At 38.5% G+C, this 19,136-nt stretch overlaps 1 protein-coding gene across 1 annotated transcript in view; it reads left to right on the top strand.

Annotated features, from left to right (window-relative positions):
• The first annotated feature begins 13,196 nt into the window (after positions 1–13,196).
• LOC119647814 (UTP--glucose-1-phosphate uridylyltransferase) overlaps positions 13,197–19,136 on the top strand; it is a 61,075-nt gene continuing 55,135 nt past the window's right edge. The window contains exon 1 of the mRNA XM_038049040.1: positions 13,197–13,390. Within this exon, the coding sequence (XP_037904968.1) occupies positions 13,361–13,390 (30 nt within the window). The 5' untranslated portion in view covers positions 13,197–13,360. The remainder of the gene's footprint in view (positions 13,391–19,136) is intronic.

The following is a 19,136-nucleotide window of genomic DNA, read 5'->3' as shown; positions in this document are numbered from 1 at the left end:
AATTTTGCACAGACATTCGTTAACGTATTGACCTTTCCTAAGTATAGCAATTTTTTATAAAAGAAAAGTTCAATTTTTTTTGCTTTTGTGTTCAAATTATACTTTTTTCCTTTTTAAAAATAGGTGCATGCCAAGAAGACTCCCCCAGGAGGAGCAACCTCAGCGGCAAAGGGGCACGGAATCTCATTGTGGACTTTACAGGTAGGGACGAGGTAGGTAAGTGGTATTGGTGTGTCGATGTTGCCTAGATGTTTTTCTTGTGTGTGTGTTTCTTTATTTTTTCCCAGAAAGAAACGGAAGAAAGATTGCTCTTGAATGCATCTATTTTTTTTCTCCTCACTTGTTAGGGGAGCAAACATGGATCTATTGGCGAGAATATTGCTCGTGTTTGCTTCCACCAAGCTTCTTATAGAGGAATTTTGAAGCATCATTCGTTTAGTGATTCTATTAAGATTAATAACCATTAATCCGAAATGAATCTTTAAGGAAGCTTTGCCTTTATCTCCCGCTGGGATGTGGGAAGCCATAAACAGTTGTGTAATATCTATTATTATGACAGATACTGCTACGTGCTCGCAGCAATTTGCGGCCATATGCTCGCAACCGCGTGGACGCACACCGATGTACAGAATCATATACACAGCATTAACACCAGCTCGTATGCGGGGAATTTGCCTGACGTAACTCCCGGCGCGGTCGAATGAGTGCAAGACTTTTCCGTCTCCATAAAATTTCTAAGAATATGCTGGGAGTTGAATCTCCTGTGTAGGTTAAATATCCGTTTGGGTCGCCAAGCTTATCTTCCATTCACAGTTAACTCCCATGAGAATTATTAAGCCAAACATTGTAAACATTTTAATAGAATCATAAACATTATTGAATTTAACAGCATAACAATATTGCAGGTGCATCTGCATAACAGATCCACAAAACAATAGATCATGGGAAAAGTAAACAATGGAGCGAGCAGCGTAGGTGTTAAGATAGCATTAAGTATTAGAAATAATCAGTCTAGTTGGAACTGTACTAGTATTAGGATCATAAAGATCAATAAAATATATTTTTTTAATAACCTCCAGTGTTATTAATTTTAGTGACGCAGTCGGTAGGATCTATGCATCGAGCAGGATCCAGTGATACGCGAAGTTACGTGCTTTAAATTCGTTCAAGAACCGGCACAATTTTTTAGAAACAAAGTTGTTTTAACTAAAAAAATCGAGCGTCGCGATTCGTTTAAGCAATTATAAAAAAAAAAAATATATTAACTAAAATAAATACAAAGCTAGGAGGCGGAGTAACAAGCATAAATCCGTCTTAAAACACATTCTGAGGCTGGTTTGGAATCCTAGCAATAAAAAAAAAAATCTAATATAAAAGTGCAGTGAAATAGACTCACCTCAAAACTCAACGTAGAGACAGACTAGCTATTTACCATCGACGCATCCTTCAAGCCGAAATGGATAACGTATTAGCGCAACGATTGATAGCAGCTTTGGAGAATTTAGCTAATCTGCAACGGCCAAATCGAACAGAAACAATAATAAAACAAATTGCCTACATAAAAGAGTTTTCGGGAGACAGGAAGCAGCTAACGCAGTTTTTAACAACCGTTGGTGGTCATCTTAGTGCTATCGATGAGGAATCACGGGAAGAAACCTGGCAGGCAATTTATAACATAAAAATTACAGGAGCGGCAAAGGAACTTTTGTTAAATAATCGTCCGGAAAACTGGGAGTCGGCTAGAAATTTACTCAAACGACATTTTCGACCATCCACGAACTACAAGGATCTTTCGAGAAGAATAACGCAACTCAAAGTAAGTTCTATTTCCGATCTTAACTCTAAAATTGAATATATTATAGAAGAAATCAATACATTCGCCACTTATGAATCGAATACAGCGGAAACTCGCCAAACTTTCTACGCGTTATTAGTGAATAGAATTAAGCAAATAGTTAGTGGTAATTTGTCACGTGATATAAAAAATTTGTTTGATTTACATGAAGTAAAAGAAATTTTATACTCGTACGTGGGCTACGATCAAGATAATTTAGACCGAGAAACACTATATCAGGAAAGAAAGGATTATAACAGTCAGGACTATAGAAAACACCATAACAAACAGGACAATAGACAGAAACAATCCGGTAATCATGGACAATACAATTCAAATTTTGGTAGACCAAATAGGGTAGAATCAAATCAATACAGACGTAGCTCGGGACATTTTTGGCAAGATCGACAAAATTCTCGACTAAATAACTTCCGAGATTCTGGGTTTAGAAGTAATAATAATTCTACTCAACATAGACAACATTCCTGGAATCGTTCTGACCAGGTTAGGCGACCACCACCTGAACCTATGGAGATAGGTACCGTGACCCATAGAAGATCAAACCAAAATAGAATTGACCCATCACCCGGGTCTAATTCAGTAAACGAGGAGGTTCATAATATTGAACCAGAGTTTTTTCTGAATTAGGCCTCGGAAACAAAATCTTTGCTAATCTTACCATTGATAATAAATTGTACAAGTGCTTGATAGATACAGGTTCAACAATGAGCATTGTGAACTCTGCTAGAGTAGATTGTAATAATAAGACTAACATCCGTTTGCAGACTATAGATCATACAACCACGGAAAGCGTTGAACGAGTAATTACAAATATTCCAACAGAATTTAACTTTGATCCAAAAGGTAGAATCAAATGGTATAAGAGGGATTTATTAGGGAAGTCGTATGACTTTTTAATCGGAATGGACATATTACCCAAAATTGTGAAAATCTTCGATTTTGAGAATAAATGTCTCATCCTAAATAATGGTAGTAAGATATCTATAGATTCTTCAGAAAATGAAGAAAATATCAAGTGCTTTGAACTTAATGCCGAACAAGGGGAAGTTGACTTAAGTCATTTAAATAAAGAAGAAAAAAGTGAAATGGAGAAATTATTGAAGGAATTTAGTGGGTTAATTTACAAGGAAGGGGATCCCTTAACTAACACCGACACAATTATGCACGAAATAAAAACAAAAACGGATCAGTCAATCCATTCGAGGCTATACCGTCTTCCTCCAAAACACGAGGAGGAAGTCCGCCGGCAAGTGAGGGAGTTTGAGAAACTGGGGATAATTCGGAAATCACACAGCCGATATGCCTCACCTATTGTAATCGTACCAAAAAAATTAGATAAATCAGGTAAACAAAAATTTCGCATGTGCGTAGATTACAGGGCGTTAAATGAAATCACAGAGGATGATCAATTCCCTCTACCTAACATAGAGAGTCTATTAGATAAGCTCGGACGAGCACAATATTTTTCAGCCGTGGACTTGGCTCATGGATATCATCAAATAAAAGTACATCCGAGGGATATCCACAAAACTGCCTTCGTTACACCCGACGGCCTATACGAACTCCTTAGAATGCCCTTTGGGCTAAAGAATGCCCCAAGGACCTTCCAACGATTTATGAACTATATACTTCGAGACTGCGTAGGCGTAATCTGCATCGTCTACTTAGACGATATTCTAATATTCTCTACTAGCCTAAAAGAGCATATTAAGGCATTAAGAAAAATATTCCAAATTTTATCTGACCATAATTTAAAAATTCGTTTTGACAAATGTTCTTTCATGCAAAAACACACCGAATTTCTTGGACATATCCTTACAGCTGAGGGTATGCAGCCTAACCCAAATAAGGTAAAGTGTATACAAGAGTATCCACTACCGTCAACAATTAAACAGTTAAGGGGATTTTTAGGTGCTACAGGCTATTATAGAAAATTTGTAAAAGACTATGCAAAAATTGCACACCCGATGATCAAATACCTGAAAAAGGACAAAAAAATTAATGTTAAAGATCCAGAATATATTCAAGCATTCGAACAACTAAAATTAGTCTTGACTAAACAACCGATTTTAAAATTTCCCGAGTTCGATAAACCTTTTACACTCACTACCGACGCGAGCAATTATGCGATAGGGGCCGTGGTAACACAGAATAGTCAACCTGTGTGCCTCTCGATCGCTAAATGATCATGAGAAAAATTACTCTGTTACCGATAAAGAATTTTTAGCAGTTGTCTGGGCTATAACATATTTCCGTCCCTACTTGTGGGGTAATCGATTCAAACTTATAACAGACCACTTACCAGTAAAGTATATGACAAAGAAGTATAAAGGGAAAGAATTTAGTCAACGTAATCAACGGTGGTTACTGAAACTACAAGAGTATCAGTTTGATATAGAGTATATCAAAGGTAAGGAAAACAAGGTTGCAGACTTCTGGAGTCGCATTCCAGAAGCCACTAATCAAAAAGAAAATTCCACTGATAACCAATCGATCAATGATTTGTCAGATAACGCTACAGTTCATTCACAAGATGAACAACAGTTGGATCACATTCCTATTAAAGAGACCATAGTAAATAAGTATAAAACGCAGTTAATACTAACATATGACGTAGATCAGGACATAACCGTAGAATAATATATATTGATATGACTAGGGATAGGGACCATTGGGTTGACCTTTTAAGAAGGTATATTCGACCAGGTATAACACGAATCTACACCGAACTTTCATACCATCAGTTTAATAAAATTCAGCAAGTATTAATTGAACTATTTGGACACGATAGGAACATAAAATTTATCAAAGCTACAATGAGGGCTAGAGAAATAAAAACAGCAGAGGAAATCCATAGACAGATATCCTTATATCACACAGTTGAGAGTATGCACAGTGGGATTATAGAAACCTTGAATAGTCTAAAAAATAAATTGTATTACTCGAAGTTAGTCGAGGAGATAACCAAAGTTATTAATAATTGTAAAACGTGTTTGGAAACCAAAAACTAGTATCTATGAGGAAATTAGATCTAACTTTATTACAGAAAATACATAGGGCAGTAAGTAATTATAACGATAGATATCACTCTTCTATCAAAATGACTCCGAATCAAGCAGTACGGGCTGATCCTGCAATACTTGAAAAGACTTTGAAGGACTACAAGAATAAATATATAAATAAGCTTAATAAAAAAAGAGAAGATTATAGGGAGACTAGGAGAATTATTCCAGTTAAGCACTATAAACGTAATTACTATAAGAACGAACCTAGATATAGGATTAAAGAATTAGGTAGAGAACATCCCATTAATATAAAACGTCCGCGTAAATTTGCAGGTGATGACCTCAGTTTGGGTAGTTGCACTACAACTTCTACTATTAGCAACACCACAGATAGACGCAACCCTGACAGTAACAGAAATTCAAACGCGTAATGGATTTACCACAATTTACATGGGACAGACGGAAATAATTAAGGACACTAAAACAATTTTATACGTGATTAATACTGACGAAATCAAACAGACAGCAGACTCACTAAAAGACAACATTAGCAGGCTAAGGATAGAAAACGATACATTGATAAGTAGGGAACTGGCGAACATATACGCAAAAATTAGTGCTATTGAACCTCATCCCAATCAAAGGATGAAACGAGGGTTATTTAATGCGGTAGGCACCGTTTACAAATGGCTTTTTGGGACCATGAATGATGACGATAGACAGGAAATAGCAGAACATATCCAGCTAATAGAAGAGAATTCTGAAAACGCAATTCAAAGCCTTAATAAACAAATTGAACTCAATTCTCATTTTAATAACTCGATTAAATACCTTAAAAATTTGATAGAGTCAGACCGAAACGCAATTAGTAAAACCTTTCAACAACTGACAGAAAACGAAAAATTATTAGTAAAAAACCAACTGAAAACAGACCAAATTTTAAAACTCCGAATTTTGGAAGAGAAGTTAAATCAGATTATTGACAACATAGCAATGATGAAACATGGATTGATTCACCCTAGTATGCTAACAGCAACCGAAATTTTGACGACTAAACTGGACTTTTATAAACTCAAAAACGTACGAACGTACGACTACTGAAGTATAAGGAAAACACAATAATTTTGGCCCTTAAAATTCCAAATTCTTACAAAATTGAAGAGTACAAATTAATTACATCGTTACCCACTACGAATAATTTACAAGGAATGTTAGAAGATCAGTATTTTATAGAAATAAACGGAACAAAATATGTTTATGATGAAAACTTGAATTATGAAAGGGAGTTGAAACCTTTGAGTAATTGTATTACAAGAAATAATTGCGTACTTGTAGAAAATACTGGAACAGAAATTGTGAAGGTTGATGATAACACTATAATCTGTAAGAATCTTAAACAAACTAATATTGTTAATTATTGTGACGACAGAGACATACACCTAAATGGTAACTATTTAATCAACATCAATAACTGTACAATCCAGATACTAAATCAAACCTTTGGTAACACAAATGTAAAATTTATTGACAGGTTCTTTTATAATGAAAATACGGATTATAATTTCACCAAAAACATTGATTTCAAAGAGATAGTTTTAGAAAATAAGAGAAACTTGGAACATATCAATATTTTAAAATTTCATAAAAATATAAATTACCTATCTGGTTCACTTGTAATCGCATTTCTGTTAATACTATTTATCATAATACTTACCCTATATCATGGACACAAAAAATTGAAAATTGTTGTAAAAAGCTCGCAATCCAGTAAAATTCCGGAGAATTTTAAGTTAAATAGGGGAGAGGTTAAATATCCGCTAGGGTCGCCAAGCTTATCTTCCATTCACAGTTAATTCCCATGAGAATTATTAAGCCAAACATTGTAAACATTTTAATAGAATCATAAACATTATTGAATTTAACAGCATAACAATATTGCAGGTGCATCTGCATAACAGATGCACAAAACAATAGATCATGGGAAAAGTAAACAATGGAGCGAGCATCGTAGGTGTTAAGATAGCATTAAGTATTAGAAATAATCAGTCTAGTTGGAACTGTACTAGTATTAGGATCATAAAGATCAATAAAATATATTTTTTTAATAACCTCCAGTGTTATTAATTTTAGTTGTATAGTCTTCTTGGTACAGGCACAGGGGGATATGCAATTTCATTCAATGTAAATTCAATGCAATGCAGTTTTTTTGCAAAAAAAAATATTGAAAAACCTGTTGTCTCGAGGGCCTTGCGCCCCCCCCCCCTCCCCCCTTTCAGTAACGAGTTTTTTTTGGGTATGGCTTTGCCGAATTAATTGAACGGATGCCCAATTAGTTAGTTCTTTTCATAAATTTCCTCTTTTATTGATTTGTGAATTTCAAATGCTAACATTTAAGACAACTTTACACAATGCTAGTAACTCGTACCAGCCACTGAGGTGAGAACTGCAAGCTAGTGTTTAACAGGAATAGTAGTGTTTAGACGATAAAATTGGTTTTTACCCATTTGGCATAGCGCCCGTTTCTAGCTTTTATTTTCTTGCGAAATGAGCGTTAGATGCGAAAATTCGTTAATCAAAAAATGTTTAAAAAATTACAAATTTCAAATTGAAAATTTAGTTGGCTCAGCTCCTGCCCTTTTGATATATAACGATATAATCGCATTGACAGTTTATTTTGCTTTACAAATCACAAATTGCTGATAGATCGTGTGTTATACGGTATGTTTGGTGTGGAGCATTACTTTCTGATCTGCATCTTAATTTCACTCTGCATCATTACAGCATTTTAACCAGGGAGTTTTTTTTCGGAAAATTATAGTTATAGGTATCATAATTAAATTCCGCCATGTTATTTATATAACATATTGGTCCAAAGCCTAGATAAGGGGAGAGGGTTTGGGGCAGCATACTTTGAAAAGGCGCACTGATATGTGCGCTCTACAAGAAACTCGTTGGTGCAGTGCCAAGGGCTGCGACATAAAGCGCGAACACGACAAAAATGGCTATAAACTTCTCTATTTTGCTAGCCCATGCACTCAATGTGGCGTGGACATTGCCATCCCAGAGGGTTTTAGTAAGAATTCGTGTAATTTGACGACTGATTAAGGTCACCATTATATCAGCCGATCGCATCATTCACTGGATAGCATGATGCCTTCTGGCAACGTTAAGTTGCAAACGCCTGTAACGTGCCTGCTGATGACTACATCGTCATTTCGGGCGAGCTTAATGGCCATGAAGGGGCGGCAACAGTTGGCATGGGGAAAAGAGTTTGCAGCACACAGTCGGAGTAGTGAGCGTATAGCCAATTTTGCAGACACTCATGACCTTGTATTTGCGAAAACATGGTTCATCAAACAATTGTCTCATCTTCCTTCATTTTAGAGTGGAAACAGTAACACACATCGATTATATCTCCATATAGTCACTTTATCGCCATCACTGACTGCAAATCCGTTCTCGATAAGACCATCGCACATCAACATCAGTCATTGATTGCTGTCTAGCGAATCAAACTATCGATAAAACAGCTTGAGGAATGCACTGGCCCGCGGCGCATTGAATAATAGCGATTTTGTGAGAACTAGCCCTTACGAATGTAGAAGAATCGTGGAACCAAGTTAAAGACACGAACCACAAAACGACCCATAGAACCCTCGGAATCACCAAGCCAGGTAAGCGATTAATCAACCGAGATGCTTGGCTATGGAATCACGCTGTCCAAATGAAGTTCCGTCAATGGAAACGTCTCTAACATAAGTTTTCCGACGATAAAACGCTGGTTAACTGTCAAATTTACAAAATGCCAACCGGGAAACAAAAAAAGTGATTACTGTTATCCGAGTGATACATCGCAATGATCTTTGCGATAAGTTGGACACTCGGGATGGTGAAAGAGAGCTGTGTCCACTTGCCAAAATCCGACACCAAGCACCCAAGATATGTAACACTTCCATTGCGTTAGAACAGTACTCTGCTTACCGATCGACGAGCCGCAACGGATAGATGGCGAGAATATTTTTAGTAAATTTCAACTCAGTGAGTTCTTCAGTCAGGTTATAAAGGGAGGTAGAACATCATCTGACTGACAAAAAACACCACTGTTTCAATATAGAAAACGAAAGGTAGTCCAGCAGAAGTTCAAATTAGCGTCCGATCCCGTTGCTGCCCCACACAGATGCTTCTTGAAAACTGGATTCGCGACATCATTCAAACAACCGTGAATCAAGCTGGGTTTCTCAAGAACTACGGAACTACTGACACAATACGCGGTTTCTCGTGGACAAACACCAAGAGAAGCATAGCCATCTTTATATTGCATTTTTGGATCTAGTGAAGGCGTTTTACCGCGTGCCACACGAACTCATCTGATATGCTCTACGGTAATATCTAGTACCAGAAGTACTCGTGCGCTGGGGTTAAATTGCTTTACTACGATCCGAAAAGCAAAGTTCGAAGTATGCTGGGTATATTAGAAATATTTCTTATCTCCGTCGGTGTTCATCAAGGATGCGCCCTCTCATCACTCCTCTTTATTCTTTGGTTGGGACAGGAAAATACCGCATGGAAATAAGCCGGTCTCTCTGTCTCCAACCTTGACTACGGACAGCCGCGTTTTTAAGTAGTGAAGAATTGCAAGTCATTTGATACAACCGAAGAACGTAGAAAACGAGAAAGTTATTTTAATATAAATACGGAAATTAATCAACTCTTCGACGAAACAGTGAGCGAGTGTGTGCTGATCAACCTAAATTAAACAAAATATAAAATACATACTAAATCATAGAATAAATAATTTATAAATATTAACAAATATATTTACATATACATCTAAAGGATATATTTCATTCGCTACGAAGATTCTTCCAATATCACCCGTCGACGCGTGGTGCTGTGGTGGTTAGACTTGATTGGTATTTTCTGTTTTTTGGGTGGAAGTAACAAACAAAAACCAGCCAAGATGAGTTTGTACAACTTGAACAAACTAAAGTGGTGACCCCGAGAACACACATGAAAAGGGCGAGAGACGCCGCCGTTGCCGCGATCGCTGCCGCACCCACGTTCGCCGTCTCCAGCGCCGCCGTTGCAACAACAGCAAGTGCAGCACCGACCACGGCCAAATTTACTGCCGCACACCATCAGTCTCCTCCTCTATTCGAACCAACCTTTGGGAATTAATGAAATTTCATTACTTTTAGTATTGTTTTTTGTAACTTTAATTGTAAGGACCATTGTAACGTCCAAAACAACGAAAAGTGCCTAGGGTGCTGAGTTTGTCAAATAATATTGCGCCAAGTTTTATTTCAACTGTGCAGTGAACTATCGAAAAAGTTAATTAAAGAACTACTTAGAATTTTCAAAAAATAGTTAGTTAGTTAGTTTAATAATAATATTAAATTAAACATTCATATTATATTCAATTTAAAAAAAAATCAATTAAAGTAATAACCACTGCAAGAGACGGCGTCAAGGTATTTATCATCATCGCGGGTTCTCCATTCTCTTGGCGAGGTCCTTCTTAATTTCGGCCTGCGCTTGAGAGCGTCCGCTTCGGGGTGTTGTTGTCTTCTTTGTTCGTGCGGTCATTTGTGGGTGCGGCCTGCCTTACGGACCTTCATTTGGACATCGTCATTCTAAAGCCAAGTATCTTGGTTAATGCTGGCTTACCTGGGTTGGTGAACCCAATGGGTTGGATAGGCGGCTTTATGAATCGCATTTTTAACTTAGTTTCACGATTCGGCAAGATTCGTAATAACTGGTAAATAAGTGCACGTAAGTTGGTGTAAGTGAGATCATTTATTCTTGCCACCATTTAATGCACCTCAGACCAATGCGTTCTTCACGTTTTTTTATCAGTGGATTGATGCACAAGACAGGAATAAACCGCCGATGCTGGTTTCAAAGAGAACGGCTTTGCAGTTAGTAAAGGTGATAAAATATCTTATGTCGTATGAGAATATATTCTATTTGCGTTTTCATACCGAAGGTGGGCAGGTGCGGCATGAAGGAGTTTCGAATCCTGCGTCCTGGGCATCCCCAATTAAGCAGAGAATGCGCTTCTCCAAATCTCAGCATATCCACCTAAAAGATAAATTCACGGAAACCGCTCTTAACAAGGTAATTAGCACTATCGAGCGATCGCTGCACTACAAGCATTATACTCTAGCTGGCTTCCTAAATATAGAGAGAATAATCGACAACGTTAGTACCTATGCCATCAAGGAAGCCTTAACCAGAATAGAATTGGACGAGTATCTTTCTCATTGAATAATATACATGCTAAAAGCAAAGCTAAGCTGGTCTGCCCTGGGATGTAGCCATTTAGTCAGAGCTGTGAACAGAAGTACGCCCAAGGTGGTGCGGTTTGTCCGGTGCAATGGTTGGTAGTGATAGATAAATTTCTACGTATATTGGACAGGACCAGAGTGTAGGTGGTGGCGTTGTCGATAGCTTGGCGATACTGCGTTATGAGGGAAGCATAAGGAAAGGTGTACCTGTGGGCTGTAAGCAGTGGACTTGGACTCACCATCAAGTATCGGTATTTCACCTCCCGCGACTAAATGAATAAAGAATGGTTCTTTCCTTCAATGTAAAGTATCTGGGTATGATCGTGGATCTTAAGTGAAATTTTAGATTGAGCATAGAACTGAAGATTAAGAAGGCCTCTATAACCTTCCATGCCTGCAAGAGGATCTGTTTCAAGATTATGCCGCAGTATTCTTCACCGGCGAATCGACGAGTCTGTGGAGCCGGTCCGGCAGTTTCCTTGGGTTTACACAGCGTAGCCGAGTCGTATGGTCTCCCAGGATCCGTTAGTGCATTCCCGGCGGAAGTACTGGCGATACTGGTAGCCTGTAGGGCATTATCTGAACCCCAAGCTTAACATAGACAATCTGACCCACCACTAAGCGGCGGTTAAGGCTTTGTATCAATAACAACATCCTGTAGGCTGGTGGGACAGTGCAGGGACGGACTGAAAAATCTAGGTCGCACACTCAAAGCCGCCCTCCCCCGTGTGCCCGGTTATAGGAACATAGAGGGGATTGAGTGGGTTATGGACTGGCCACGTGGGGCCGCTCTTAACATTCCCTCAGTAGGCAGAATTTGTGTTCCACTGGCGAAGTATCACTACCTGTGCCAAGTTAAGGAGGATTTGGCTCGCCTATAACAAGACTCTTCGATAGAACTCATGTGCCAGCCGCGTACAAATGCGTAAAAGATGATGGCTAGACCCGGCAAACCCTACAATTCGCATTGCCCAAGCTATGGAAAGGCGGGGAAAATACTTAGGCGCTTCCTTTGCAATTGCCAAGCTTTAGCTAGAGCTAGGCTACTGACATTAGGAAAACCATTCTTTCAGGACCTCATAGAGATCTCTAGTTGCAGCCTCGGAGAGTTGCTATCCTTCGTGAATGCTACGGGCTGATTTCCTTGTTCTTACTACAGCAGTCACGGTCGTAGGAGTTTGTGGCATAAAAACGATGCACCACAGAGCTAATTAGACTCCTGCGAGCGGTCACTAATACCTGCTTACCATATACATGTGTCTGATATTTGAGTCACGATTGTAAGTTATGTCACATATATAATAGCGTAAACTTATCCTTTTATAAAGAAGACTCATATAATAGAGGAAACATGTTTTTATAAACATAGTTGCAATGGAAAAAACAGTTAATTAAGTGACAACCGTTGTAGGTACCGTCATAGTATGAATGTGAAGGTTGAAGTGCCTTTATAAACCTTCCAGACGATAATAGGCGGAGATTTAAACTATTAAACTATTTCTTCAATCCATGCGGTGCTTATGTCCTCTCTTCCTCCTCTATTACTATCGAATCGTCACAATAGATAAATAAAAACTGAATATTCCAAAAACTAAAATAATACCCGAAAGCCCGGTATTCCCGGAGAAAATAAGCACTTATAATCTGTACAATGAAGATAGTACCTACATAAATGATAAAACCTTTCATTGTGTTTTCAACTTTTTGATCAAAGGTTTCTTATCACCTACCGCAGCTGACCCAGTTCGAGAATTAGTTCCTCCCTCTTGCGAGACTATCCACGTTATCTCCTTTTCCTCGATATAAACTTTGAACATTGACTAGAGAAATCTAATTCACGTGTCAACTAAAATGTTTATAATCTTCTAAATGAAAATCCACTTCTACCCGTAATTGCAACAGAAAAGCTACCGAATTAGTCTTTCACCATTTGCAGTCGTAACCCACCATAAACGGGTTTCCCGCCACTTTCTCTTCGCTGCACTTCGCACATTGCGCGGCGGTGCGTCGGCAAACGAAGTGGCGACAACAAAAAATGACATTTGTTTTGTGGTGCCCGATGCGGGACGTCTGAGGTGTTTGTGATTGCGGCTGTTGGGGGTTTGTTCTGTTGTGTTCGCTGGCCAAATTGTATCTTGCCCGGTTCCGGCGATTTTGCGAAGTCTTATTAGTGTCAACGGCGCGTCTAGTTAGTGAAATACATTACAGTCAGGATGTTGAGTGTTCCAGCCGATCGGTCCAAGGTAAGTCTCGAGATTCACCCAAATTTCGTGACACTGGACGGGACAGTGAAGATAAAAAATTTCTCCCTTAACCTTGGTTTGACCTACAAAGAAATTGAAACCGACCCAAGACTCTAGAGCTCGCGCTCGTGTCAGCTGTTTGTTGCCGGCAGTTGATTTGCAACTTTGTGTTTGGAATGCAAATAATTTTAGATTGCTTTATGCGCCAGTTGACATGATTGACTAAATGAAATTTTCGGAGGAACGCAGTCCACATCGCCGTGTAATCAGGCTAGAGACTGGCTCGCGATCTCGATTGCAGTTGGCGGCAACTTAATAAACTTTGTTCAGCCCATCCGATGGAAAAAAACCTGATAGGAAAGCGCATTAGCCTCAATGTTTATTGCTACACGAGTTATTGCCCGTTATCAATAATATGCAATCAAAGCAGCGGCGTTATCTAGCCCACTTCCCTCTATCTGTTGTTTTTTCTTTACCTCCAAAATGGGGGGGGGGAGTTGGGCCAGATGACCTTGCGGCGCAAAATTCAAATCGACAACATTCTAAGCTTCGCTCATACAAAAATTGCACATTTCTCGTAGAATACTTATCATTATCAAACTATACCAAAGACTGAAATCTTGAAAATATTTGCACCCTACATTCCGCCCATTGACAAAAGTATCTGATTGTCGAGCAGATTTTTGTCGGAAGTTCGCACCATTGAACTCTGGGGGCTTGTCTTGCTATAAGAGGAGTGGAATGGGTGACCTAGTGCTTGGTCACCTGCGCACATTATCCGCCTTTCCCCAAACAAAGTCAATTTTAATCTGAACGCTGTAAACATCCTCATATCTGCTCAAAGTCAAGATTGCTGGATATCGGCCCACGTTTGAAATATACATAATTTATCTCTTTTTCTTCTTAGGAGTTTTATTAATAACTTGTTATTGAATGATTTAACCCTCCACATGTGGTATTTTTGGCACCCATACTTCTCTACGGGTCACGCGTGCCTAGTGACGGATGTCCTTAGAATATCGAGAGAAAGTCATGTGACAATTTTATTTCTAGTCATATGCACGGTTGTTCGTTTATCATTTTATGTTTTCAACATTGTGGTTAAATATTTCATGAATACGTGGGAAGTTTTTTTTAATATTGAAATATTTGGCTAGGTAAAAAAGTAGAGGAGTTTCGAGTATTTTCACTGCTTTTATTTTTCTACTTTACGCCCCGCAACAAAAATTATAATCCAGCAACTACTAAATTGATAGAACCCATTGTCTCAACAATCATCCTTCAAAATTTTCAATTTGAGCTGGCTTTTATTTTTTTTTCTTTTTTTTTTGTAGAGGCAAGTCACTACCGACAAGACACAAAACAGCACATTTTTCATATGAACTGTATTTGCCACACCACGTTTTCCCGGATACTTTTTGAGATTGCTCGGCCATTTATTTTTCAATTTGCTTGATTTGTCCTTTAAGGTTTTGCGTAAAACAAAACCTTATTAAAACCGGTTTACTGTCTGTCTGTCTGCCGTACGCATTTTTCTCGAAAACGGTTGTGGCGATTGGCATCTAATTTAGTGAGAAGTTGGGAACTGTGAAAGCTCACGCATATACTGAGTTACACCATTCTATGTCGAATTGAATGGGAGTCCCCATACATGCAAAATGGAGGTGTAATTTTTTTTCGCCAAATATAGTCATGTGAAGTATCAAATTAAAGGTCTTGATGAGTACTGAGTGGTGCGGGGGGTCGAAATTGATCATTTTTTCACGGATCCATTCTTAGAAAGTACTCACCTGAAAAGTCTATAAACGTTTGTGGCGATTGGCATCTAATTTAGTGAGAAGTTGGGAACTGTGAAAGCTCACGCATATACTGAGTTACACCATTCTATGTCGAATTGAATGGGAGTCCCCATACATGCAAAATGGAGGTGTAATTTTTTTTCGCCAAATATAGTCATGTGAAGTATCAAATTAAAGGTCTTGATGAGTACTGAGTGGTGCGGGGGGTCGAAATTGATCATTTTTCCACGGATCCATTCTTAGAAAGTACTCACCTGAAAAGTCTATAAAAATTAAGTGGCTGCCACCATCTGGTGCCTAGACTCTGAAATACCCTCCGTACCGATATCTGTGAAAATAAAGTTAATAATAGTATATTACTCTAATTTTTATTATTTTACTGCGAAACCCTCCTTAACTTCAAGACTTTGAATGTCAATACCACGCGAAATTGAATTTTCTCACATAATATATACATATATTACGTGCTAGATACTAATGGGACAAATGTCCATTCAAATGTTTTTATAACCTTTCATACCTGAAGCGCCCAGCTTTCCATTTCCCGACTTGTTGTTCAATTCCCCAACTGGTCTTTAAAAAATGCACTTAAACTTAAAAATTTTATATTTTGAATGGTCGCAAACTTTTTCCGAAATTTTGAACGCGTTTATTTCGAAAACACGTTTGTCAAAATTTCTCACTTTTCACAACTACTGGACCGATTTTAATATTTTTTTTTATGAAAATCGCAACATTCGTCATTATAGCCCGAAGTCGAATTTCACATTAAGTTCCTTTGTTTTCGATGTTATGGTTAAACAAGTTAGGAAAACAGAAGCTTGGCGCTTCAGATATAAAAGGTTGTATTTCCTTATGTGAGGAGCATCACGCAGTTCTCCATTGGCCGATAGCATTGACTCGAGATATTTAAATCGCTTAGTTCTGTCAGTGGCGGTGACCTGCCCAGAACTAAGCGATTTAAATATCTCGGGTCAATGCTATCAGCCAATGAAGAACTGCGTAATGAAACTGATTCACGCATTAACGCAATGTGAATGAAGTGGCACTCCACAACCGATGTTATTTGTGATCGACGTATCTCTATACTTCTGAGTGTTGACCTACTATAAAAGACAATGAACGGCGTTTTGCGGTAATGGGGACTAAGATGTTCTATTGGACTAGTGGCGCGACACGTTTTGATCACATCTGAAGTGAGGATATCCGCGATCGATATGGGGTTGCATCGATCGTGGAAAAACTGCGAGAGGCGTTTTCGATGGTGTAGTTATGTAATTCCCGGTAACGAGAATTTACTTACCAATATTGGTCTGAACATCGAAGTCAGTGGTAAGCGACCAAAAGGCCGGCCGAAACAACGGTTTCTTGACACACTGGATGGAGATTTAAAAGTCTCGCGATTACATACAGATCATGCATTTGATAAAATAAAACGGCGAAACCGATCTCGACGAGCCGACCCCGCTTGTGAAAGGCACAACGGCTGAAGAAAACGAAGAAGATGTGAGGAGTGACGAGCGCATGACAGCTCCGTGCCACATAGCTAAAAATTCTCTTGACCTCTATTTTTTAGAAAGCTATTTAAATAAATCTTTTGATGGAAAGCCTTGTCAACTTCATACGCTTCATATTTTGAGTTTAATATTATTAGCAAATGCGAAGGATTTAACCGACACCAGATATAAACAAGTCGGGAAACCGGAAGCTTGACGCTTCAGGTATAAAAGGTTTTGTGTTTCCCTATGTGAGGAGCATAACGTAGTTCTCCATTGGCTTATAACATTGACCCGAGATATTGAAATCGCTCAGTTCTGGGCAGGTTACTGCCATTGCCAGAACTCAGCGATTTAAATATCTCGAGTCAACGCTATCAGCCAATGGAGAACTGCGTAATGAAATTGTTTCACGCATTAATGCAACCTGGATGAAGTGGCATTCCCCAACTGGTGTTCTTTGTGATCGACGTATCAGCGCACGTCCCAAATCTAAAATTTACTACAATGTCGTCCGTCTGCCACTCTCTATAGTTCTGAGTGTTGGCCGACTATAAAGGACAATGAACGGCGTCTTGCGGTAATGGGGACGAAGATGTTGCATTGTGGCGTGACACGTTTTGATTATGTCTGAAATGAGAATATTCGCGATCGAGATGGGTTTGCATCGATCGTGGGAAAACTGCAAGAGAGGAGTTTTCGATGGTGTGGTCACGTAATTCACGCTAACGAGAATCCAACAACCAGCATTGATCAGAACATGGAAAGCAATGGTAAGCAACCAAAAAACCGGCCAAAACAATGGTGGCTTGATACGCTGGATGGGGATTTAAAGATCTCGCGATTACATCCTGATGAGGCATTTGATAAAATAAAATGACGAAACCGATCATCACGAGCCGACCCCGCTTGTGAACTGAAGGCTGAAGAAAAAGAAAAAGATGTGAGGAGCGACGAGTGCACGACAGCTCCGTGTAATATAGCTAAAAATTCCATTGCCCTCTACTTTCAAGAAAGCGATTTAAATAAATCATTTGATGGAAAGCCCTGTGTTGATAATGGTCAACCTCATACGCTTCACGCTCTGAGTTTAATATTATTAGCGAATGAAAACAATTTAACCAACATCAAATATAAAAAAGGACTAGGGAGAATTAGATTCTTGAATGGAATTTTAATATTTCACTGGAATTTCAATTATTCTCGTTAATTATGACGTCAGCATCTTATTTGTATGGCTTAGAATGCTGTTAATTAGCACGAAATTGATAAGTTTGAACTGCTATAACTTTCCCACTAATAGTTGGAATTTCATGAAACCTGGCATGTGTATGCACGAGGCTGTCCTCTATGTCGTTGCAAAATTTAGTACACTTAGGATGAACTTAAGGGGAGTTTTTTAGTCTATTTCTAAAAGTTGATAAAATACTACTAGTAAATTTTTTGAGCAGATACCGGAATGGGACATCTCTCGAAGATTAGATTTCACATAAGTGTTTTACATAAAGCCTTAAAAAGGGCTGCAGATAAACAGATTCTTCATAAATGTGACTTTAATATTCCACGCGAATGTCAATTATTCCGGGTAATTATGACGTCAGCATCTGATTTGCATGGCTTTGGAAGCAGTAAACTCGCGCGAAATTGCTAAGTTTGAACTGCTATAACTTTGGCGTTAGTTGCCTGATTTCCATGAAATTTAGCACATATATACGAAATATTGTCCCCTATGCTGGTACAAAATTCGGAAGTCCTAGGATGAATTTAAGGGGAGTTTTTCAGTAAATTTCTAAAAAGTAGAAATATACTATTAGTAAGTTTATTTGAGCAGATATCGGAATGGGACATATTTTGGGGCCTAGATTTCATCTAGGCGCACCACCCCGATTTTTTTCGGATTTTTAGGTTGGGTAGTTTCCGAAAATGAGTCCTGTCTCACTTCAAATGCGTACATTTTGACTCCTTACTCACGCACTTTTCAATTTATGCCAAAACTAATGTCAGTTTCGGAAAGCACAAATCGAGACCTTTCATTTGATACCCTACACAACTATATCCGATGAAAACATTTTTTGAATCCCCCTTTTGTATGTATGGGGAGCCTCCCTTTAAACTCCACCTAAATTTATGCCACTCACTGTATGCGTGGGATTTCATAGTTCCCATCTGTCCACCAAATTTCGTTTGGATCGGTTTAGCCGTTTTGGAGAAAAATGCGTGTGACAGACAGACAGACAGACATTGAATCGATTTTAATAAGGTTTTGTTTTACACAAAACCTTAAAAAGGGCTGGAGAGAAATAAATTCTTCATGAATGGAATTTTAATATTTCACTCGAATGTCAATTAGTCGCGTTAATTATGACGTCATCATATCATTTGTATGGCTTAGAATGCTGTTAATTCGCACGAAATTGACAAGTTTGAACTGCTATAACTTTGACACTAATA

Source organism: Hermetia illucens, chromosome 2 (genome assembly GCF_905115235.1).
Source record: "Hermetia illucens chromosome 2, iHerIll2.2.curated.20191125, whole genome shotgun sequence".
In the NCBI taxonomy this organism is placed as follows: Eukaryota; Metazoa; Arthropoda; class Insecta; order Diptera; family Stratiomyidae; genus Hermetia; species Hermetia illucens.
The sequence above is the reverse complement of the archived record's forward strand: the minus strand, read 5'-3'. Positions and strand labels throughout refer to the sequence as shown.